The sequence below is a fragment of the Chelonia mydas genome, chromosome 18 (assembly GCF_015237465.2).
Source record: "Chelonia mydas isolate rCheMyd1 chromosome 18, rCheMyd1.pri.v2, whole genome shotgun sequence".
Lineage (NCBI taxonomy): Eukaryota > Metazoa > Chordata > Testudines > Cheloniidae > Chelonia > Chelonia mydas.
In genome coordinates, this window is record NC_051258.2 from 21,262,692 (window position 1) to 21,286,179 (window position 23,488).

The 23,488-nt window shown below is 46.9% G+C and overlaps 1 protein-coding gene across 18 annotated transcripts in view; it reads left to right on the forward strand.

The window, feature by feature from the left end:
* The window catches only part of KCNAB2 (potassium voltage-gated channel subfamily A regulatory beta subunit 2), a 108,186-nt gene that overhangs the window by 78,311 nt on the left and 6,387 nt on the right, over positions 1-23,488 (forward strand). For all 18 annotated transcript variants that reach the window (XM_037881246.2, XM_043531820.1, XM_037881248.2 and 15 more), the window contains 9 exons: positions 1,957-1,994; positions 3,709-3,788; positions 9,624-9,668; positions 11,564-11,608; positions 11,694-11,737; positions 12,682-12,768; positions 18,733-18,818; positions 20,043-20,163; positions 22,975-23,069. In XM_037881246.2, coding sequence (XP_037737174.1) covers positions 1,957-1,994; positions 3,709-3,788; positions 9,624-9,668; positions 11,564-11,608; positions 11,694-11,737; positions 12,682-12,768; positions 18,733-18,818; positions 20,043-20,163; positions 22,975-23,069 — 641 coding nt within the window. The remainder of the gene's footprint in view (positions 1-1,956; positions 1,995-3,708; positions 3,789-9,623; positions 9,669-11,563; positions 11,609-11,693; positions 11,738-12,681; positions 12,769-18,732; positions 18,819-20,042; positions 20,164-22,974; positions 23,070-23,488) is intronic.

Here is a 23,488-nt window from a genome sequence, read left to right on the forward strand (position 1 = left end):
TTAAGCTCTCACATCTTCATTGCAAGGTGAGCAGTTAAATCTTTTGACAGAAGCGTCCTGTATCCAAAACGTTAATAAGCCCGAGAAGTTAAATAAGTATTAACAAAAAGAAACCGGAAAATTAAACAATCTGAGTAAAAATCCCGTCTCTTCCCAGTTGATCAACTTTCACGGTCTTGACTTTTGCCTATCCAGTCCCCAGAGACTCGCACCTGGACATTTTAATGTAAAAGACAAACAGAAAACTAAAAATGTTGTTTGTTGGGGGGAAGAGAAACATAGAGGCCTTTTTTATCCATCGTAAAGAAGGAAAAAGAACATGCCGGGGGTTTTTCCATTGTAGGTCACTTTTAAAGGAAAAGCCGTTTGAGTCACTGTCATGAAAACGAAGCATCCGAAAAATGTAAACAGTGAACATCTGTTTTTCTTGTCTGAATGAAATTTTATCAAACTTTTCAAAAAAAAAAAAAAAAGGCATTTTCCCTTGGGCTGATAACAAGCCTGAGAAATCTCAGCCCAAAAGGTAAAATGCCTGAAAGGGGGGGGCATTAAACAGAACTGTTTTATCAGCCCTCCCGATAGCATTGGTCGTACAGCACTGTATCTGTTAAAGGGCACCAACAACTCAAGATAGCTGCTGCCCCTCACAGCTTAGTGACTGCAGAAAGAAATGTCTGACTCTTTGATTGCTATCATTCAGATGGACTGCAATGAACAACTTAACCTCTTTTTCTTTTTGAAACAAGCTGCAAGGCATTGTTCTCGCTTCTTCATGAACACTCGTGTTCAGAGCTTCCAAGTTAATATACTTCAAGAATGATCCACCCTTGAGCTGTAGTTTGCAGAGTTTGTGCAGAATTCAGAATCTGCTGTAACTGATTGTATCCAGACAAAGACTAACTTTCTAGATATTTGGTTGCTCAGATAACGTTCCAAATGTGGAGTGAGTGCAGCCAACGCACCCATGTCTTCCTAAGGGCTTGTCTACATGGGAAAGTTAAACTGGTATAAGGAAAGGTGTGTATTTAAACCGCTGTAGTTATACCAGTAGAACTGCCCATGTGGACCCTCTTATTCTGGTGTGGGGGGGGGAGGTCTTTTTCCAGCTTAGTTTGTCATTTTGGAAGGAGTTGTACCTGTCTAACTGTTCTGTATAACTGGAAAAATGTGTTGTGTAGGCCAGCACTGAGTCTGCAGAGAAGCTGCACCAGTATCTCTGTGGCTCCTCGTGCCTTTGCCAAGCTGCAACAGAGCTAAAATTGGCCAGCGTTGAGAAAGCTCTGGGTATCCACTACCTGGAGTAGAATAGGGAAGGCAACAGCGCGGAGAGGAAATGGCAAACAGATGAGCTATTACAGGTTCCTGGTCCGGTGATTCATGCTGTAATGTCAGGCAGTGGGGTCGTTACAGGCAGACGGGTCTCCACTAGCAAATCGGAAATGGTTTAGTTAACTGTTCCCTGCAGGTTGTTGGCTGGGAAGGGCAAGTAGGTGTTGCAAATGGCAAGGGCAGAAGTACAATGCTCCATCCCAGTTTGGTGGGAGGGCTTGACCTGGCAGGAAGGCGTTGGAGAACCCTAGCATTTGGTATCCTTGAGCATCCACCCGGATGATAAAAGTCTTCTGCCCAAGTCAGGCAAACACAATGAGAGAGGGAGACAGGCCGTCTAAATGCCACAGCAAGAGGCAGGGAGGCCCTGAGAGCCTGGTTCACTCATCCACCCACAGGCTCTGGGCAGGGATATTTTATATCCCAGAAGGAAGAACAGTGGGGCCAGCTTGGTATTGACAGGCTAGCATAGGACTGACTGCGTTTGGATTGTTCCCATGTTTCTCTGTTATTGACCTACAGATTAATTCAGTCTGGAGCTCCCTTTTCCACAGTTATAGTGCCTTTTAGAGCACAGCTGAGTTGTACATGTTTTGTACTTGTGTTTTCCCTTCTTTCCCTTTACAGGAACATGGGTGACGTTTGGAGGGCAGATTACAGACGAGGTAAGAATTGTTCCCTGTTTTGCGCTGCCTACTCCATAGGTCAAAGATACAGTTCTTATTTCAGTCTCCTTTCATTGTACTGAAAATCCCCTTCAGGAGACTCCGCAATCTAGTTCCTTTTATTATTTGAAGTGACCGAACCTCAGTGTTGCCAATACCCTTTTTCATGGGAAATCTTCATAATGAATAAAGAAAAGGAGGACTTGTGGCACCTTAGAGACTAACCAATTTATTTGAGCATAAGCTTCCGTGAGTTACAGCTCTCTTCATCGGATGCAACGAAATGTAGGTCACAAAAGCTTATGCTCAAATAAATGTGTTAGTCTCTAAGGTGCCACAAGTCCTCCTATTCTTTTTGCGAATACAGACTAACACGGCTGCTACTCTGAAACCTGTCATAATGAATAAAGGTTCTGTAATACTTACCAGTTTTCACTATAGAGATGCATAAATATTCATGTTTGTCTGACATGTTTCAACTTTGTTTTTCAAATTAGCTAGATTAATTTTTATGATTATGGCCAAAAGAAACAAAAATTATCCTTCCTTTGGCTAATTATTATCCACCAAGACTAGTACTTACTGCTGAGCAAATAATTTGCAGCACATAAGTGGTGAATAATTTCCAAGAACAGAGACTAAATTCAGACCAAATACTTTTCACAATTGTTCCAGGAGGAGTTTGCTCATGAGCTGTTTGTTCCAGCTATCTAATATTCAAAATTTGAGATGCATTGGTTAGTTTAATTGGACACACGGGTCACATGGTAGCCTTTGTGATCCCTAACTCATTGAGCATGAGTCTTAAACACAAATAATTAGCAATGAAAGACTGGTTCTAAGAGTTCAAAATTCGGCGTCAGCACATAGTCTCAAGTGACTTTGTACGAACACCCTGGTCTGTAAGGTGATTTGCTGTAAATATTTGTGGGAAATGAACACAGAAGGGGGCACAAACACAGCTGAATGTAGCAGATGCTTTTGTTCAAGCAAATAGACTCAGAAAACATGAACAGCTCTGTTCCATTGTACATGGATGTTGGAACTTGAATCTCATGGGGATGGTGAAGTTTTTAAGTTCGTGTTGTTTCTGTGAAGCCAGACTTTCAGAAGGTATGGTCAGTTTACCAGTAACAGTTGTGAAACACATCTTGCACCTGTAGCCTTCCCTGGTAATACAGATTAGGAGGCAACTTTATAGTCATCCGTTCAGGACACCTTCTCCATTCTGTGTAGTAAATGTGTACAACGCAATACTTGCATCACAGTTTTTCTGAGCCAACCGATGCCAGCTGTAGTCCGAGCTAATACCATAAAAAATCAATTTTCTGAACACTGGATTATAAAAGTGGGAGGAGGAAAATCATATTGCAGTGTGTGCTCGGGATTCCCTCTTTTATATTCATAAGCTACTGAGTGCATCCTGATATGGGGGAAAATACGCTGGACTTAAAAATACATAGTGTGCAATTTGCGTGGTATTTCTTTGCCGTGAGGCCAACCGTGGCTGCCTAGAGTTAGGCATCTAAATAATCAGATCACCTCGTTAGGTGCTCAACTTTAGGCAGCCTAATTTGTAATGTCTGATCTAAGCATGCTACTGTGTGCTGTGTTACACGTGCGTTTTATTGATGTAACGCTCATGCCAAGGCGTTTCTGGGCTCCTGCTTTCTACAACGGGCTCTCTATAAACGTTACAAACGTTTCTTTGCAGATGGCGGAACAGCTGATGACTTTAGCGTACGACAATGGCATTAACCTGTTTGACACAGCAGAAGTCTATGCTGCTGGGAAGTAGGTACCTTCTATGTTTATCTAACCAGGAGACACAAGTAGATGTGTTTTAATGAATGGGTGATTGCTGTAAACATTCAGCACGACACTTTCCCTGGCTACCTGACTTTCCCTGATCGAGGTGCCTTTACTATGTTATATTTTCTCCAGTATTTTTTCTTTTGCTCCGGAGTTCTCTAAAACGCACACAGACCCCGGCCCACCCCCAAAATGTCGTGTTCTGGATTCCCTGCAAGGCTCTTTGCTGTGCCCCTTGCTCTGCCAGAGGGGTCACATGGCACCTGCTCAGTTGTGCTCTCACTCCCTGCCCTTATGGAGAGCAAAAGTGCAGAGCAGGAATGAAATCTGGGTCTCACCTCAGCGGGTGGCCGGTGCTTACTCTCTAGTATTTAACCAGCTTTATTACAGCAGAGACTCCTGTCCCATAAAGTTTTTCTCCCAGAATGATGATGTCCCTTCTGCATTCCTTTGCCAGTGAAAATCCAGGTGGTTTTTTTAGCTTCTAATTAAATGCTCTTCACTATGGAGCGCATAGGCTGCATCTTCACTGCGAAAAAGGTGTGTGTTTCCATCGGGATGGCTATCGCCAGGTAAAATCCCAGTGGGAACAAGGCATGGGAGTTTTTACCTCATCTCGCTACATTGAGGTAAACCCCTTATTGTCGAGGAGAGGGGTATAAGGTGGAACACAATTAGCTTCATCGAAGTAAAAACAGCTACATCTCTGCTTGGATTTTACATGGCGATAGGTATCCCAATGGAAAAACACCTTATTTGGCAGTGAAGACACTGTCTACATTCCCCATCTGCTCAAACTATGACTATCAACCCCTAAGCCCCAGCACTGGTTCAGCCAAGTGACAGATTGCAGATACGTTTTCCCTTAATCCCCCTGCTCTGACTGTATCACTCGGCCAGGGGTCCCATCTAATTTTCTGTTCATGGCAAAGGAGCAGTCACTGGGGAGGAGTGCCAGGGTGCTCTGTTGTTGATGTTCAGCGCTCCTGCCAGGTTAACCAGGCATTTCATGGTTTAAGATCCAAACAAAACCTGTGTTCACCCAACAGAACAGACTGTGAAAGAGGTTGAGAAAAATTGTTTGAAAAGTTAGTTGTCTCCATTGCTGCTCCAGCCTGGGAAATGCGGTGAGAAAGGGCAGCAGCTGTGCCGCGTTTAGTCCCAAACTCGGCTTGGGGGCAGGACATAGTACAAGTTGGCCTGTGCAAAACGCACTCCTGAGAGCCACAAAATCGTTACAGCCTCTCTATGTCTTGAAGGGTAAATTCATGGGGTTTGGTTCCTCGACACATTGCCTGCCTCCTGGCTAGTCTCAGAAAACCACTATGGGATCTAGCCAGGCCTATAAACCCAGCTGGGTGCAGGATCTTGGGCCTGCTCAGAAACGGGGCCCAAATAAGTACTGTAGATAGATATCCGCTCAAACTGCCATTTCCCACTGGCCCGGCACAATCGGTGAATGAATGTATTTTATTTCTGTTTGTTTCAGTGCGTTTGAAGCACTTATCCCTGACTCCAGGTGCTTCGACAGCACTGAAACAGACAAAATCAGAGAAAAACTCAAAAAAAGATTCTGCACAGATGTGTCTCACGTGGAGAACCCAGTTCTCCTTCAGAGAACGAGCTGCGTCCGTCCCCTTGCCTACGCACCGTGAACTGTGAAGGAGCCTGGGTCTGTCTGGACTAATAAGTGGGGGCACCTGCTCAGAAGAGATGAAGACATGGAAGGCAGAGGTTGTCAAGGGATTAGGATTGTACAAATTGCTATGAAATGGTGCTTGAGCAGCTATAGCTCATCTCCTCTACACTGACTTTGACCAGCACAGTGACCAGGCAAAACAAGGCTCTGCTGTGAACCAGAGAGGGGTGCATGGGCAACCATCGATTTGGAGGGACAGTCAGTAAATTACAAGCACCAGAGCCTGTCTCAATTGTTAGAAAAATGTCACAGCCTGATGCTGATGAAAAATGAAATAGAAGAAGTAGACGCCATGAGGTGCAGAATGTTTGTTCCTGCTCTCACTGGGTTTTCGTGGCATTTGCTTGCATATTACTAGCAGGTGGTCTGAATCCCTCTATGTGTAACTGGGCATGGATTTTAGACAGGCTGGCAGTTCTTTTGCCTTTGTATGTGGTATCCTGGTTCAACAGGTCAGACTGTGAGTAGCAGGGGAAGTGGGGGTTGGGCAGCCCCATCCCTTTCACATCTAAAAATATATTTCTTCTGAAGTTTTTATGAGAAAAAATGAATACAAAAAAGGACTGAAGAGAGAGTTTGCTGTGCAGTGTCTAAGGGGAGGTGGTGGGTGATCAATACAGGGGGACACATGGATGACAGCATAGCGGGGGAGCAGTGCAGTATGCATTTGGTCTAGAGGCAAAACCCTACTGTGTGGAAAGAACCTCAAATTTCCTAATTCTTTCCCAGCTCAAGGCAAGCTCCACTGGTCATCACTACAGCCCTGCCTTGCTGAGAGTCCGGACGGCTAGGCCACCAGCACTGACATGGTGCCAGTTCAGGGGTTTTCCCTACCAAAATTAATGAACTGAGCTCCTGGGGCAAGATCCCCCCCACTCCCTCCCCCCCGCTTTTACAGAAGACCCATGCACAAGTCCTGTGCGCCACTCAACTGCCTCTTCAGGCCTATGGGCCATGAGGCTAAGTTTCACTCAGAATGATTAAAACTTGCTCAGAAGCAGAAACAACCCCCCCAGATGGGTTTGAATGAACTCACTTATCTAGAGCCAGGTCCCGAGAGTCTGGCTCAAATTCCTGTTGAACTCAAGGGTCTTCGAACCTGATCCTTAGATGTTATCAAAGAGTAGCCTCCCTCTAATTCCCTGAGGCCAGAAAAGTTACATCTGGGAGTCAGCGTTGCCTCTGAGATTTAACAGATGCTTGTTCCTGTTTCAGTTCAGGTGGCTGAAAGAGTTTGAGATTGGTGCACTCCATTTTTGGGTTGGCTGACCACAGCCTGTTCTATCCTCATGTCTTGCTGATGGTACAGCACTTCCTGACTAACCCAGCTTATCTTCCATGCCATCAGGAGCAGAGCAGGACAGAGTTATTTTAACTCTTCTTTTTTGAAAAGTTTCTGAATTTGTGGCTGAAATTTACTTCTTGGTAGTTGTTAAAGAACTAGATAAGTTCATGGAGGATAGGTCCATCAGTGGCTATTAGCCAGGATGGGCAGGGATGGTGTCCCTAGCCTCTGTTTGCCAGAAGCTGGGAATGGGTGACTTGACTGGATGGATCACTTGATGATTCCCTGTTCTGTTCATTCCCTCTGGGGCACCTGGCATTGGCCACTGTCAGAAGACAGGACCCTGGGCTAGATGGACCTTTGGTCTGACCCACTGTGGCCGTTCTTATGTGTTACAGAACAGGTAGGCATTCTCTCTTGGCCCTTTTCTCGCCCTATAATTTTTTTGTTTGCCTATAATATAGATCCTAGCGTCTACTTCTTCAATAGCCCTTTGTGACGCTACTCACTTGCAGTGTTTCTTTCTGGGAAAAGGCGGCACGTTCTATGGAACGTTTATATGTTCATGAATTATGTGTGAATGGGCTGCATTAGGAGAAGACAGGAGATATGGAGAGCTGACCCTATTTATTTATTTTTTCTTATGAACTTTTCCAACAACGAGAATCCGCTGTGCTGTGGTACAGCTAACCCATGTCAGCACAGTGACTTTCTCCATATTAACCTTTCCACTCCTCTCCTTCCATCACTTTGTGCCCGGGCTCCGACGAAATATCGTAGCTCTTCAGCGTCGTGACGCATCTGCCTGTGTGTCCCTACAGCACCTAACACAGTGCAGCCTGGTCTTATTCCTGTTGCTGTCTGAGCAATGACAAGGGGTAAGCTGTGAGGAGGGCCGAGTGATGAGAATGTGGCGGGCAACAAAACGAAGGCCTGGCGCAGGATACTTGTAGGTAGAAATTGCAATCATTCCCGAAGGGTCATGAACAGACGCTGGGCGTCATGGCTGCCTTGCCATTTCCATGTTGCTAAGTGGGAGGTTGTGTCCTAGCGAGAAGGCAGGAAGGTCCAAGTGTGGAAAAGATGGAGAACCACTTTTCCTGTAGCTCTTAGGGAACATCTTTTGGTGATTAAGTGTACTTGAGAGCATTGGTGAAAGAGTCTCAACATGTCGTGTGCTGTGTATTAAACCCTAGCGACAGTGAATTAATTGGGATGACTGAAAGCGTTCATCTGTGTCGCGGAACCTTTTATTGACTGTACGAAATGAAGGTCCTTGCAGTCTGACCTGTTCAGCGTCTCATCTTTGGTTTTAGACGCTTGCACACCACAGAACAAATCCGATGAAGCGTCACGCATGTCTCTTTAAGTTAATGACTAAGGGTCGGTTTTTCCGGTCTCCTCCCAAAGAGACGCAGTGACTTTGTGACTGGAAAGGATGGAGGCTCCAGAATGTAGTGTCTGAGAGGTTTCACGAATAATTGCACATTAAAAATTAAATTGCCCAGGAACAAAATATGCCTGACAAGGCCAAGAGCGAAGATCAATTCAGTTGTGTGTGTCTGGGCACTCCACCCAGTCCAAGCACAGATGTTCGCATGGCTCAGTTGGTAGCGTCCTCGCCTCTGGGCCACACTGGAACTTGGGCTCCTACCCAGAGCTGGCACAGCAGTGTCAAATAGGAACAAGCCGCACACATTAATCCCAGTGTGATGTTCAAGTCCATGTATTTATTTCAAAATCGAAATGTTGGACGAGCCAGTCCAGCAGCAGCATCTACAGGGGCAAAGCAACCTGCCAAAGCGGGTTTGAGCAACGGCTATGGAATTGGCTCCTGACGGATGGCAATGGAGAGCTGTCTCCGGTGTGGGGTGGGTGAGAGAGGCCTTACGTATAATGGAAGAATGTCTCTCTCTTACCTGTGGCTTTGTTCTTCCTTACCTATTGCCGCTCTTGCTGGAGAAGACATGCACAGTTCCACTCCAGCACATCCCAGCCGGAGATCCCACTAGCAAAGAACCTGAATCTCTCTGACCTGTTTTCTCACTCTGAAGAAGAGAGGCCATTATGAATCCTATTTGTAGGGAGTCATTTGTGCCATGACAGGTCTGAATAGCCAAATCCTGCAATTATCAGCCATGAGCCACAGCACTGCTAGTGGGCTGAGCTCCAATAACCTGAACGCATGCCACGTTTTTGTCCACCACGCCCTCCGTTCGCCACTGATGGGCTCCGCTTGTCCATGCAAAAGAGGCTGAGGAGATGGGTGACATAATATTCAGCTTTCACGGTCTGTGCCTGCCATGAGTCCCGTGGGAAGTAGGGTTGAGATCGATTAGTGAAGGGATGCGAAGGCCCGAGTGAGCGGCACAGAGGATGTGGTGGGTATAAATGTAATGCACATTGCATTCTTGTCCCATCTCTGTTGCTAAGATGTATAACAAGCAGTTAGAGAGAGCATTTCTTTATACACTGCAGGACAGTGCAAAGGAAGGAGGAAATTACATTGCCTGTGGCCAGGATATTTTTATCTTTGACCCTGACAAATGCCAAGAAAATTCAAGCTGTCACTTGATCCTGTACTGCAATGTAAACAACATGCCGGATTCCTCTTTGTTCAGAGAGCCCATTAATAGCCATTGGAGTGGGTGGGGCATGGGGTAGCCTCAAATTGTCTTGTTCTCCATAGCTCCTTAATAACATTTTAACACCAGGGATTTGAAATACATGGGATCCCTCCATTGAGAGCCGATTTTTCATGATCGAAATGGTTTGGACCTAATTTCTATACCAGTCTGATGAAATAATCATTTGTGTTTCTCTCTCGTTGCAGGGCTGAAGTTGTGTTGGGAAATATTATTAAGAAGAAGGGTTGGAGGTAATTTTATTCTTCCTTAGGCCAAATGCCACGTTAGAGCCACAGTGCTTCATTTTTATGCCTTGGGCAGTTTCCTTGATAACTGCTGTGTTTGATACGGAAGGAAGGAAATTAATGGTAGGCATCAAGGTGAAGAGTCAAATAACTGTACAGGGATTTGCAGGGAGTGGTGCACCAGTGAGCATGAAATCTGGAACATGGAGTCTGAAATCCCCTCTCTGGTCCCTAGCAGTGATCGCTCCAGGGCAGGGTAGAGGAATCTTTCACTGCTTCTGCCCGTCCTGGACTTGTTCCTGTGAATGAAGAGAGTTTCTGCCTTCTAGGTTGTTGTAACGGCATGAAATAATAATGCCTTCTTTATGGCTGGCATTCAGTCTTCTGGTAGCTCGGGGGCCCAAGGTGCATGCCAGTTTCAAGCAAGAAAATGGTCTCTTAATCTCAGTGTTTCCCCTGGTAAATCTCCATTCCTGTTCCTGATGGAGATGTCCAGGGCTCGTCAGTCCATCACAGCCTGGCACCTCTCCCCTGTCCTGGCTGGGTCAGAGTAGAGTGGCGTTTCTTCAGGGACGTGTTTGAAATGATCTCAAATTGTAAAAGTCACAGGGAAGAGCAATTTCAAATACCAGCTCGCTGCAGTTGGGCATGAATCATTAATCATAGTAGGATTGTCAGAAAGTCTGTATTTCCTTCCCTCCAGAATGCCACAATTATCCTCCCAGTCAGTGGTTATCGGGTACATTTTTCCCACTCAATTATTTATACTTGTCATCTTGTTCCACCAATATTGTTTCTTTGCATTAATTACCATGTGACTACAGCTCCCAGTAATTAAAGGTAATTGACTTTTTAGCAAATCCCATGAGGAGCTCTCCTGTCAGTACTCGGAGGCGAACTGTGGCACCCCACATGCCTATTCATCGTCCTCTTCTTTTTCCAGCACCAAGGTTCTGAGCAAATTGGTCCACAGCTGCTTTGAGATGGCATTGGAGCCCGGCGGGGTGTTGCCTGAGTAGTTTTCTATTTACTCCGCTGACTCCAGGACCGCTCCTGCCTCTCTCACCATGCACTCCGCCATAAAGAACAGTCTTAGGCAGTCATACTAGGAACTTGGCCAGCCCATTGTGGCTGGAGCCCTTTGATGATTGCAGTCTCACACTGCAACGTAATGTGGGCACAATGAGAGTCTGGTTTAGCTGTCCTGGACACTGATTTAAGAGTCCAAACGTTTTAGTTCAGGCACGCGAATCATGCCTTTTCAGCAAACAGCCTCTTGAGTCTGGAGTAGGCACGGGACCATAGCAGCTGGTTCAGTAAGTTCACAGTAGTTGGAGCTGGTAGTGGTTTCTCCTAGTAGTTGCCATGCTATAGCCTGCTGGATGGCCCTGAAGCAAAGTGACTTTGGGCTACAGGGCCAGACCCAAGGTTGGGACTTTCCGAAGTGCCTCAGTGATTTTCAGAGGGATTTGTGCTCCTAAACACCGATCGTACTCTTGACAATCTCACCCTAAAGGCTTAACCCCAGGATCATTCAAGGTGAGGTGGGTCCTAGAGGTAACACCTCTGATCTGGTCTAGTGAAGGTGTCTGATCAAACAGCCAAGCGGATCACTAAGGGCCTGACTCTAGCCTTCCTTACACTGGGGTAAATCAGCAGTAACTCCACTGCGAAGTCAATAGAATTATTCTGGCTGTGCCCCAGCACGACTCGGAGCAGTGCTTGGTGCTAAATCACTTACGTTCCGCGGACCAGTGAGTTGGGAAGAGGGTATTTGCGTAACTGGAAGCTGTGGGCGAGCGTCAGCTTGGGGCGGTGAGTGTAGGGATGGGAGCACAGAGGGCGAAAGGGAACCTTGGCTTGGTACGTTTTATGCAGTGACTTTCTGTTTCTCTTTAAAGGCGCTCTAGCCTGGTCATCACAACCAAAATCTTCTGGGGAGGAAAGTAAGTAACACTGGCTAATTTCACCCAGCACCGTAATTGTCGTCGTTGTACTGTACACTGCTGACCTGGGCCTGTTCTTTTTCAGAGCAGAGACTGAGAGGGGACTGTCCAGAAAACACATCATAGAAGGTGAGAGAGCACGTCTGCTTTAATGCTGTATGTGAGCCTGACCCTGCAAGGCACTTGAGCACGTGCTTAACTTTAAGCACATGAGCACTTAACTGAATGGAACTACTCACATGCTTAACCATGTGCTTTGCTGGGTCGGGGCCTATCTGCTGCTCCTGTATAGTAAGGTGGGAGAGTCTGAGGGACCTGGGGTGTTCCCATTCAGGAGAAGGAACAAACACGCTTCGACAGGGCTCCAGCTGAGCCCATCCCTTGGGCTGCTTCAGTGGCTGCTTTGCCATGTCCCAGCGGCTGGGACACACCTGCCCACACACACCTGGTAGGTGCGCTGTCCTGCCAAGATGGCGTTAATGGCACTGCAGAGTGCCTTGCAGACGCCAACAGCTGACATCATGACCTCCTGGCTTGGAAGAAGGAGCAGGGCGTGGGAGAGGCATGTGCTGGTAGTTATTGTTTATAACAATGAGCTGAATATTTCCTTGAGAGTTGTTATAAGTGTAATTCAAATCGCCTGGCAGCTGGCCCCTGTTGGGCAGAGGTTGGATACATTTTAGCGTCACCACTTCTGCAACTCTTCCCCTGAGATGGTTTTCATTCTGTTCATTACTCCAAGCAGAAATCCAGGGAGTGGCCAGCCCTTGTGAGAGCTGGGGCTGGGGCTACCCTTCCCAGTGGAGCAGCAGCGAGCCGGGTCTCTCCACGGAGCACGCGGCACAGCTCAGCCCTCTCGCGCAGATGTGGGTCGCGGTGCTCTTAATGCTCTGGAACAGCCTCAGCAAAGCTGGGATCCCTGGGCCTCAGGGCACCATCTCACGAGTGTTAGTGCAGCTCTTCGGAGCCTGTGTTTGCCAAGTGCTGGGACCTTCTCTTTAGTGCTAACGAAGCAGGGAGCTCAGTGGGGAACCGTGCTTGATGGCCTTTTGTCCTTGTTTGCTCATCACCAGGTCTGAAGGCTTCCTTAGAACGGCTGCAGTTAGAGTACGTGGATGTTGTGTTTGCGAACAGACCAGATCCCAACACACCCATGGAAGGTAGGTCCCACGGCCAGTTTCTCCCTGAGAGCCTATTCCTGTTTCGGGTGCTGGTCAGCAGGCAGCTGAGACTGGTGGATTAGCCATGGTCTCGCCATTTGCGTCCAGAAGTAGGGAGCATCTTCCAAAGAGTGTAGCATTGGGGAGTAGGAGCGCTGGCCGTGGGCCGCCAAATCGTTTTCAGAATAACCTCTTTCTCTCCCCCAGCAAAGTGTAATAGAGGGGCACCAGTCAAAGGGCTTCTCAGGGGACGTTCCCCTTGCTCATGTCATGGGGAGCTCTTACGCTCGGGCTTTCCGGGCCTGAATGTGATGCTATCTTTGTCCCTTTGGGGTTTGTGCTGCAGGCTGAACTGGGACTCTCGGAAATACATGCTTCTCTCTGTGTTATCTCCCTTTTCAGTCCGTGTTTGCCCAGCATGACAGAGCCCAGGTCCATGACTGGCGCTCCTAGGTTCTTGGATAATACAATTCATACATAGGGTTACGATCATTATAATAATTTTCTCAAGCTGCTGTGCTAGCAGTTTGTACCTCCGCAACAGATCTAACTTTTCTCATTTCATGGCCTGTCCCATTTCTGGATTACATACTCGCCCATTCTAAGAAGGAACTGTTAATTCCTTGTTAGTTTAACATCTTATTAGCCAAATCAGGTCTGAATTTTTCATTGCATTTTATTTTTTGATGTTTTGAATGTTTGAATCATGATGTTGGTGATGGGTTTTTAGTTATGGTGCGTTTTCCATTATGTAGCAATTGTTTCATGTGTTAGTACGTTCAGCATATGTAAACAAACCAACCAAAAATCTTTTTCAACCTCAGTCCCCCTCCATCCCCATGTAAAGGGGCCTTCTCAGGATGCGCACTGCTTCTGGAACAGGCAGTTTTAATGGTGCTTTGATAGGGGTTATTCTTCCTCCAGACCCAGACCCTTTTGTCATGCCGTTCATTGTAATATGCCAGCAGTTGTAAACTCTGGTCTCTTTAAATCTTTCTTTTATCACCAGGGGACCCATTTAGTTCTTCCAAGTCAAGAACATTCATCATAGAAGGTACATCGTACCCGCAATCCGAATATTGACTTCTGTGTCCAAACAGCATTTTATGGGACAGACTCTGTATTTTTATTTACACGACTTCCTTTCCCCCGTGGCAAACTTTTCCATAAAATGCACAAAGGAAAACAAACAAAAAACCCCACTTGCCTTTGAGAACATCTTGCAAGTAAAAAGCAAAATAGTGATTAGTTCTTCTCGTTCTCTTCCCTCGATTCATGTCACTTCATTCTTTTGTTCCTTTCCTTTGTTCAGTGCATGACGTGCCATTTTCTGCTATGCTTGTCTGTATGACAGGAGGTCCCCGCAGTTTGAAATTCTGCATTAAAGCCTAATTCGTTGGTTCATTAAAATAACATGGTTCCTAACATGCTTGTGATCTTGGAGGAGAACAGTTCAGGGATCAGGGTGAACAAATCAGTAGTCCAGGGGAGAACAAGCAAGTTGTGGTGGTCCTCACCCAGAAGTTTTAAAGTCCACGAGACTCTCCACTTTAAAGCCCATGCTGTGGGTTGAGTGCTGATAAGTTTACATTAGCATCAGAAAATACGGCTGTCTGGTAAGTTGAACGAATTGGCTCCCAAAATCCGTCTAGTCAGTTACTGAAATAACATGTTATGCTGGTTTTTTCACCCCATTGAATGCGCCTGGTCTTGCATAAGGAATGTGGTTGGATTTTTTTTTTTTAATGAGTATGTACTAGGGTTGGGCAAAATTCTGTGTAACTGCGCTCCCTGCAGTGGCAAACTTTGACCAAAGACTACATTAAAATAAGGGGACAGAGTTTTCAGCCCTGTTCAGAGTCAGATTCCCCCAGGGGGTTGCTACCACTGGGGGGGCATCCCTTTACCAGCACTAGGTTGGGACCAAAAGGCTAATAGTTGGCTGGCTATATATCCATGCCAGTCTAGCTTTTTACAGTCCCAGCTATGAATATGTACAATAGGTACAAAGCATTCGGTCGTCTTATTCCTGTTCATTATTGAACTAAACGTCTATTGCCGTCTACTTGCGATACATTTTTAATATGGTTATTCAAGCATTAGTGTCTGGAACTTTGGCATGGAGACTGGAGACTTATTTTCCCATGGGATTTTTTAAATTAAAGGGGCAAGTGGAATAGAGCTAATGACCAAATGTGACCCCAGCTGCATGTAACCTGCTGAGCCCTATTCCTGTGACGTAAGAAATGCCCATTTTGCCCAGCTCTGATAGTCATTGCTCTTTCTGCTTATGACGGGCTATTCTTCCTCCTTGTAATGGCTTGTGATCTTGTGCAAGATGTACTACAGACCTGCCAGATTTTATTTCTATGGAAAACTTTCGTTTGCACAAGCCCAGCGCTTAGCTAAACTGTAACACTCTGTCAGTGCATGTGATGGACATGTGAAGCCTGGTGTGACTTTTTCTTTTTGCTTCTCTCCTTGGCATGAGTTTATGCCTTGGCTTCAAACTCAGCCTGCATGGTTCAGACTTGGCTGGAGAGCCTGTGACTGGGGACTCCCGACAGTGTTTCTAAAAAAGAAAAGAAAAGGCAGCAACAGAACAGGGCAGTAGCGGTTTGACTGACACCTAAAAGTTAAGCTGTAAATTCCCGTGTTAACTAGCCAATTGAGTCTCAAACTCTCTGGCACCTCTTTCCTTGGTTTAATTAAGCTAAGAGAAACAAAATTAGGGGGATGGTGGTTTTTGCTAATGCAGTACCATGAATGTGCATAGCGGCTTCGACAGTAAGCTCCATGGGGCAGAGACCTCGTCTTCTGTTTGCCTACATTCAGACAAGAGACCAAGAGGAAGGTTGTAGAGAAGGGAGAACAAGGGTAAAAGAAGATTGGGGTTGTTTGCATTTGTTACTCTGCATCTTGGGGGTCTGTGTGTGTGTGTGTGTGTGTGTGTGTGTGTAAAGTGTTTTCTTTAAATACTGGTGGCAGGTGGCAGCTGCAGAGACTGGGTGTAATCCTGGCCCCACCAAAGTTAATGGCAAAACTCCCCTTCAGTAAGGTCAAGATTTCATCCCCTCTGTCTTGGCATGGGAAGATTCCTCAGCCCTTGCCCCGATGGAGACTCCAGCTACGTGGACTGGGTGGCACGAGCATGGTTTGCCCCAGACAGCTAGAAGGCTGACCCGATGCCTAGCACACTCCCAACAGATCAAGGAGTTTACATGGCCTTTCCAGGAATTGTTTGCTTCTGGTTGCTAATCTGAGTCTCCCTTCATGAAAGTCCAAGCTATAGAGCTCTTGACATTTGGACTTCCCTCATCCTCCTGCTTCTGTATGCTCAGAATTTCCTAACGATCCCTTCCTCAGAGCTGAAGCCTTCCACCTTGGGTCTCAGCCCAGAAATGAGGTTTTTGGAGACTGAAAAACGTTCTCTCTGATTTCAGTATTTTAAACCTGTTCAGCAACACTTCCTAAAGCAGCTCTGAGGAAGCGAGAGAAACGTTTAAACCAGCACAGGGCTGACTCGGCGATAAGGGCTAGTTGGGTGTTACAAGGAACAGAGAGCTTGCTGCGGAGCACTCTCGGGTGGCAGCTACTAACATAGCTTAATGAAGCCACCACCTAATGGAGCTCTGCCCCCTTTGTGACTTTGCAAACGTAATTAGCGTCTTTGGCAGGATTGTGTCTTGTGGTCCAAGGAAAAGTTTGCAATCTGCAGGCTGCAGCCCGTGGGCGTCATGGAGACCAGGCCATGGGAACTGCATGTTCGAACTCACTGCTGCTTTCTCAAGCCTTTTTTAACACTACCAGTTGCTGAGGGCCAGTGTCAGCAATGGTTTCAGAGTAACAGCCGTGTTAGTCTGTATTCGCAAAAAGAAAAGGAGTACTTGTGGCACCTTAGAGACTAACCAATTTATTTGAGCATAAGCTTAGGGTTTTTGTCAGCAATGGGGCACTTGAACCTGTGCTGAACAGTGCGACTCCACGTCTAATAAAAGACAAAGCATCTTCGCACCCGTTCAGAAACTGACGGTCGAGTTTTTGGTTGTCCCAACTGGAGATACCAGTGCTGGTTATCACAGGAGCTGCATAGGGGCAGCCGCCCTGAGCGGCCCCTGCAGCTGTAAGCACTCTGTGCCCTGAAAATCGGCCCTAAATGCCTCAAAGCACCCAAAATCAGTAGCTGTTTAAAACATTTGGGCGAGCGTCAAATGAGGAGCCTCAGGTTTTGCGTTCTCGTTCTCTCTATGTTCCAGCATGTTTAGCATCGCACTTAGACAAACACATACCATTGTCTGCTTCCCACCTTGAAACAGACAGAAGACAGGGATACATACACTTTTGTCTGAGTGAGTGTGTGTGCGTGTGTATAATCACATTGATTTATATATTATATCGGGTTTATTTTTTCAGGCCGTCAATGGATTGTTTTTAGAAACACTTGTTTGCAATCTTTCCTTTATACCGCAATAATTTGCAACCAACCTTGCAAGCAATGTATTCTTAGAGCTGCCTTTTCTAGACATCCCCCACTGGATCCACTACATACATTCAGCACCTGTGGTGGGCCGTCCCTGTATTTGCCAAACATCACAGTGACAACCCTCAAAAAAGAAAAATCTGAACGTTAGCTGTTTTTAGATGCAATATTAACCATGAGGCCAAACTAACTTAATGGGTTCCTACAATCAGCTGCAATATTTGCTTTGTATAAGTCTTTATACAGACAGAATTTGCCCTCTGTTTTTCATAGCTAATGGATGTTTTCTAATGATGAATTTTTCTTATTAGTAATAATCTCTGAAGTTCACAGCAGCTAAACTATCAGGGCAAAGCTGGAGGTGAGGGTTTTTTAACCATCCTTAACATCCAGCAGTCCCAGCTCCTCCTGGATTCCTCAGTCTCTGAAATCTTCTGATTCCAGATGCTCAGGGGTAGAGTTTTTGAGCTCGTCTGTCCCTGCACAGGGAGTTCTGAACGGACCTCGGAGTTGGGTTCATAAATCTCAGTGCAGCAGAGCAATGATGCCCAGAAACAAAATTGGAAGGTGCTAAGAACTGCACAAACTTTGTGCTGTTTCCCTCTCCCTCTCCCTCACTATCCCACCCCACCCCCCCCACACACACACAGAGTCAAGCCCTGCTCCCCAAAGAAGTTGGTCTCCCGGAAATGTTTCTACTTTTTTTGTTGTGGTTTTTTTAGTGTCTCCCCTCCTGTGACAGCTGTTCCATCCTGGTGGATTTGATCTGGTTTTCCTCTGTTTAGATGGAAAACCGAGTCTTCGGGTCTGTTTTTTGTAGGACCTTGAAGATGTTATTTTTTCCCCCACACATGGGTGCAATATATCCTGTGGCTCCTGTCCATCCCCATCTCACAGGAGAGCGTGAACATCCGTGAGGTTGGACATTGTTTTCCACCACTCTGTACTGCATTTCACCTATTTGATTGTGACCTCATTACGTTTCACTGGTCCATTGCAAATGGTTATTTTCTTCTAGGCTAATCCTATTATTCCTCCAAAAAGCAACTAACTAAACAAAACTCAATTCTTATGGCATCATAGTTTACATCCCTCTGTTTCTTCTCACCCTCATTTCAGCACAAGGGCCATAAAAAGGTCACTTTCCAACCCAATCTCTGGCGATTGTTGGTTTGTTTGTTTATTTTTGCATTCGATTATTCTTTACAGATTTGGACAAGTAATTAATATGGGGAAATGATTTCACGAGCAGTCTCTGTTGTGGGTTGGCTTTTTGGTTTTTGTTCGTTCATTTTTGTTTTTTAATTTCCTTGTAAAACTCCTGTCTCCAAGTTTGAAGTCTGGAAGTACACTGCTTGCAAGATGTCTGTGCAGTCAAAGTCCCCCCTTTCCTTTTGGTGTCACAATCTTTATTTACGGAATAGCTCCAGTCTGCGTGCCAGGCTGACATGTCTCCCTCCTTGCCTTCCCTTCCTTTTTGACAGAGACGGTGAGAGCAATGACCCATGTTATCAACCAGGGAATGGCCATGTACTGGGGAACATCGCGCTGGAGCTCCATGGAGATCATGGTACTGTGTGTGTGTGTGTACACGCCTGCGTGTGGGCGCATGCATGCCCGTGCGTTCCCATTGCTGAAATGCAAGGGCCGGAAGACACGCCATAAATAAATGATCTGTGCGCTGCTGATGCTAAGCAGAGGCCGAGTAGACTGCCGTCGCCAGAGCAAAGTGCCTCTCTGCAGTGTTTTGGAGAGAAGTGCTCCGTTGATGGTGATTTAATTAGACAGGAGCTGTCAGGAGCCGACTGCTTGCAGACGTATTTTAGCTGTAATTATTTTTAGATCTGATAGGACGGCTCATCAGAGTGTGTCAGGCTCGTGCCGTAGGGGAAAGGGTTCCCTGGCTGGGAAAGGAGGTAGCACAGTAGCGGTCAGCGAGAAGGACACCTGAGCGGGGAATCCCTGTCATTGCTGTCACAGGAGCCCCCAGCTCACCTGGTTTCCTCTCCCCCTCTCATTCTCTCTCCTCGCTGGTCTGAGACGCTTCAGTGAGAGATTTCCCCCTCTGGCCCTTCCCAGCTCTGTGTGCTCTGCTGGCTCAATCTGCTCCAACTTTTGGGCAAATTAACATGATTTCTAGCTAAATCCTTTGACTTGAGACTCTCCAGCCAGTCGCCTTTTCCTCTCAATGTGACCGTCTCCCTGGTAACAGACAGAACTTTGTGTCAGCCCCCATGTCTGCAACTGTCTCCAAGGCAGCATCTCAGGAGCCCTGGGGGCAAATCTGGGCCTTTTCGAGCCCCTTCCAGCTGAATGCTGACAGGTAGTGCGGTGGCTGCCCTGGCATTAAAGCACTTGTCAGTGCAGAGCCAGCCGCAGAGCGCCGGAATGCTCCAAACATACAGACCTCTTGGGCTTAGCGTGGGCACCACATTTGCAGTCAGAGACCCCAGAGCCTGGCTCGTGCCCTTTGAAGTCAAAGATAAAGTCCCACTGGGGCCTGCCAATGGGCAAATCTCCCATAGGGCTGGGCCCTCCAGTCTCTGCTTGTTCAGCGAGGCCCTGGGTCCCCATCAGCCGCAGGAACAAATTAGTTCTGTTTCGGCAATAGCCACTCTCTCCATGTCCCTGGGTTACTCCCTTTCACCCGCAAGGCAGGGTCTCCGGACGTCCCAGCCCCAGTGCCGTGGGGACGACCTGGAGGTCTCACCCTGCTCCGGGAGGAGAGCATGGGGCGGGGCAGCCCTGCCCCATAGGGAATGATGCTGATTTGCATTTATCTTTGTGCTTGCAGGAAGCATACTCAGTGGCACGGCAGTTTAACCTAATCCCGCCGATTTGTGAGCAAGCCGAGTACCACATGTTCCAGAGGGAGAAGGTGGAGGTGCAACTCCCTGAGCTCTTTCACAAGATAGGTACAAATCCCCCCGACACCTTACATGTTCTCTGAGGCTGGCTGGGGGCACAGCTGGGCACTCTCAGGGAAGGGAGCAGGAGTTGAGAGGCTCGGTCCTGTCATAAAGGGTCTGTCGATATTCAGCTCAGCTGCCCGGAATGCCCAGCTCCTGGCTTTTGTTTCTAGAAAGAATTGCCTTTCCCAATGGAACAATAATCAGGCAACAGACCCCTGGTTTCCATTGAGGAGGGCTGGGGTTGGTCCGGGGGCACTGCACACATGGGCCAAGTATAAAAACGGCAATCTAGAGAGGGGCCCAAGCCACACGGCTCCAATCCAGGCCTGAACAAAAACATCCACAAAAAATTCAAAGCTAAACCCTGACTGTTTCAACGTTTCCAACATAAACCGTTTCAACGTTTTGTTTATAAAAAAGCATTTGTTTTTAAATAATTTCTTTTCTTGTCGAAATGAAAAACTGAAAAGATTTCATTGGGGTTGAACAATCAGTTTCAACCAGATAAAAAGGGAGGACAAAAATTCTGGAAAAACGTCAGAACAATTTGCTGAATTCACCCCAACTTCGCAAATGCTTTTGGTTGCCCCAAAACTGCATCTTTATGGCAAACTAAAAAAACCCAGCGTTCTTCTGAGTCCCCAGAGCTGGCCGTGTCCCTTCAGCACGTACAACATGCCACATCGGCACGAGGCCCCGTATCTGTATTCATGGGGCACTTGGGGGTTTGCGGTTTAAAATGTACAAAAATAGTTTTTAAAAAACTGAATAAATGTGCTAAGATATGGGGGAAATAGGCACAGTTTTAGGGAAAATAAATCTCAGCAGCCTTGTCAGACCTGTTTGTCACCCCGAAGCCATGCTTGTTCCCAGCCTCTGCCACAGCAAAGGGGGATCACGCTGCGTGATCTAGCCCCATCTGAATATCAGAGCTCTGGCCAGGCCGAGCTGCTGCTGAGGTGGGGTCATGGCCCTTTAGCTGGCGTCTCCTCCACGCTGCTAACCCAGTGTGTGATCATGGTGCACGTTTCATATTCCTGCCAAGTCGGAGCCGCTGGCTTTGGTAATTGTTTAACTTCTGAGTGCCCTGGAGTGGCTGTTGCACACCCTAACCTGGCATTATTTGGGCCATGCCAAGTCACTCGGTGTCTTTGCTCTGGCTGAAATCCTCTTACAAGATGGTGTTTATATCATAATCAGAAAAAGCAGCCTGGAATTAGGAGAGAAATTCTAAGTGCTGAGGCCTGATGCCCAAACTCCTGATGTACCCGGACAAACCTTTGTGTGTGCACATGAGAGACCGAGAGAGAGAGACACACGTTACCTCTGAAGAGTATAAAAAAGCCAGAGAGCACAGGACAGAGGAGGCATCTTCCTCTGAGAAGCCAAAGCTGGGTCATTTACAGACTTGACAACTCTTCTCTAGAGTTTCACTCTTTGCTGTACTTGGAGGCTTCCCAGCTGCCTGGCCAAGCCTGTGCTGTGCATTCCTGGCCTACGGCCCATTTGTAAAGTAGGATGAGGTCTGGCCTGTCGAGCCCTTTACACAAAGACGGGCTTCCTGGGTACAGACAAATGTCTCCCCTGTTCAAACTGCTTCACTAAATAAACCAAAGAAAGGAGACCGGAGTTACTGTATCCATGGAAACGTGTGTGTTGTCTTAGCAGGGAAGGGCTTTAATGACATATGATATTTATAGGCCGGGAAGGATTCGATTTTTGTCAGTAAATGTTGATTTCCACACACACACACACACACACACACACACACACACACACACACACACACACACACACACACACACACACACACACACACACACACACACACACACACACACACACACACACACACACACACACACACACACACACACACACCCCGTGGAAAAATATTTCCATCAATAACAATCAAAATGAACAGCTGGGGAAAGTGGTGCCCGAGAACCTGTGAGTTTGGTCGAAGGACCGTCCCTTGGTTCGTTTCGGCGTGCGCTGTCGGCAGTTTGTGTGTTATATAATTCTTAACTCCGTTTTTTGACTCTCAGTGGCTACTGTCTGATGTCCCCCACACCATTTCAAAGGAATGGATATGATTGATAAAAATCTAAAAAAAAAAAAAGCACTTACCAAATAAACATCAGTCACCTGAGCAGTGACGCTAACGATCAGTTTAGTAGATTTTTTTTGGAAAATGGCTCCAGATTTAAAGTTAATCGCAAGCTGGAGCGTTCTGCTGGCTCGGGGCCCACGGGTTCGACACCTGGCAGGGCCGAGCACACACAAAAATGCTCTCGCAGGTATTCGCCATGTACAATAGTGCACAAATAGTCAACAGCTCTTCTTCTGTGCCTTTAAATAACTACTTGTGCCATTAGCCCAGAAATCCTGCCTAGGGTTAGACTCTAAAACATTTCCCCAACCTCGTTTTAAAAAAGACTATCTCCCACTTGTCCAAGTATTTCCTCTCTAGCAGGGGCCCCCTCCTTTTTCCTCCCATGCTGCGTCCTGCTCCCAAATCACATCCTCCCAACAGCACTGACAGCCGCACCTGTGTTTCTCTACCCTGTGTTCTGAGCTTGCTCACTTTTAGGGGCAGGATTTTGGAGCAGGGCTCATACAGCTGGCAGCTGCCCCCAGACCAACACTGCACGAAGGAAAATGTCTGGTTCTCTAACGGTACTTACCAAGAGATGCTAAAAATAGGAACAAAACTGGCAGATAGCCGTGTGTGCAATTGATCCCTCCCCCACCCCACCCCGGCTGTCAGCAGGAACCTGCAGTGCCCTCAGTAAATGTTCTCTCTCTTCTCAGGGGTTGGCGCCATGACCTGGTCCCCGCTGGCCTGTGGAATTGTTTCTGGAAAATATGATGGTGGAATCCCCCCTTACTCCAGAGCATCGTTGAAGGTGAGGAAGAGGTGCAGCATGATTTGTGGGTTGGTGCGAGGGATGCTGGGTGGAACGGTATCTCTTTATCACCCCTTGCATCTGAGGTTTTATCCTGCAGCCAGTATGGGGGGTTCCTGTTGCCTCCCAGTACTTGGTCTCCTTGCTTGAGGCCAGTTTGGTTTCAGGATCATATGAGGGGAGCTGAGGGGGTTGATTCTGGGGAGCTGCATTACCCCACTTGGAAGGACAGGCACTGTAGGCAAAACACAACATTCCCCCCTTGTTCCAATGAATTCTGCACCTGCATTAAGTAATATGGTGTTGGAGGGGATCTACCTTTAATCAGCCGCCTGCTGCAAAGGTGTGTTTAATTTTACTGCAGTGTCACAACTGAGACCCCTCACACGTTCTGGTCCTCGTGCTAAGCATTCCTGTGT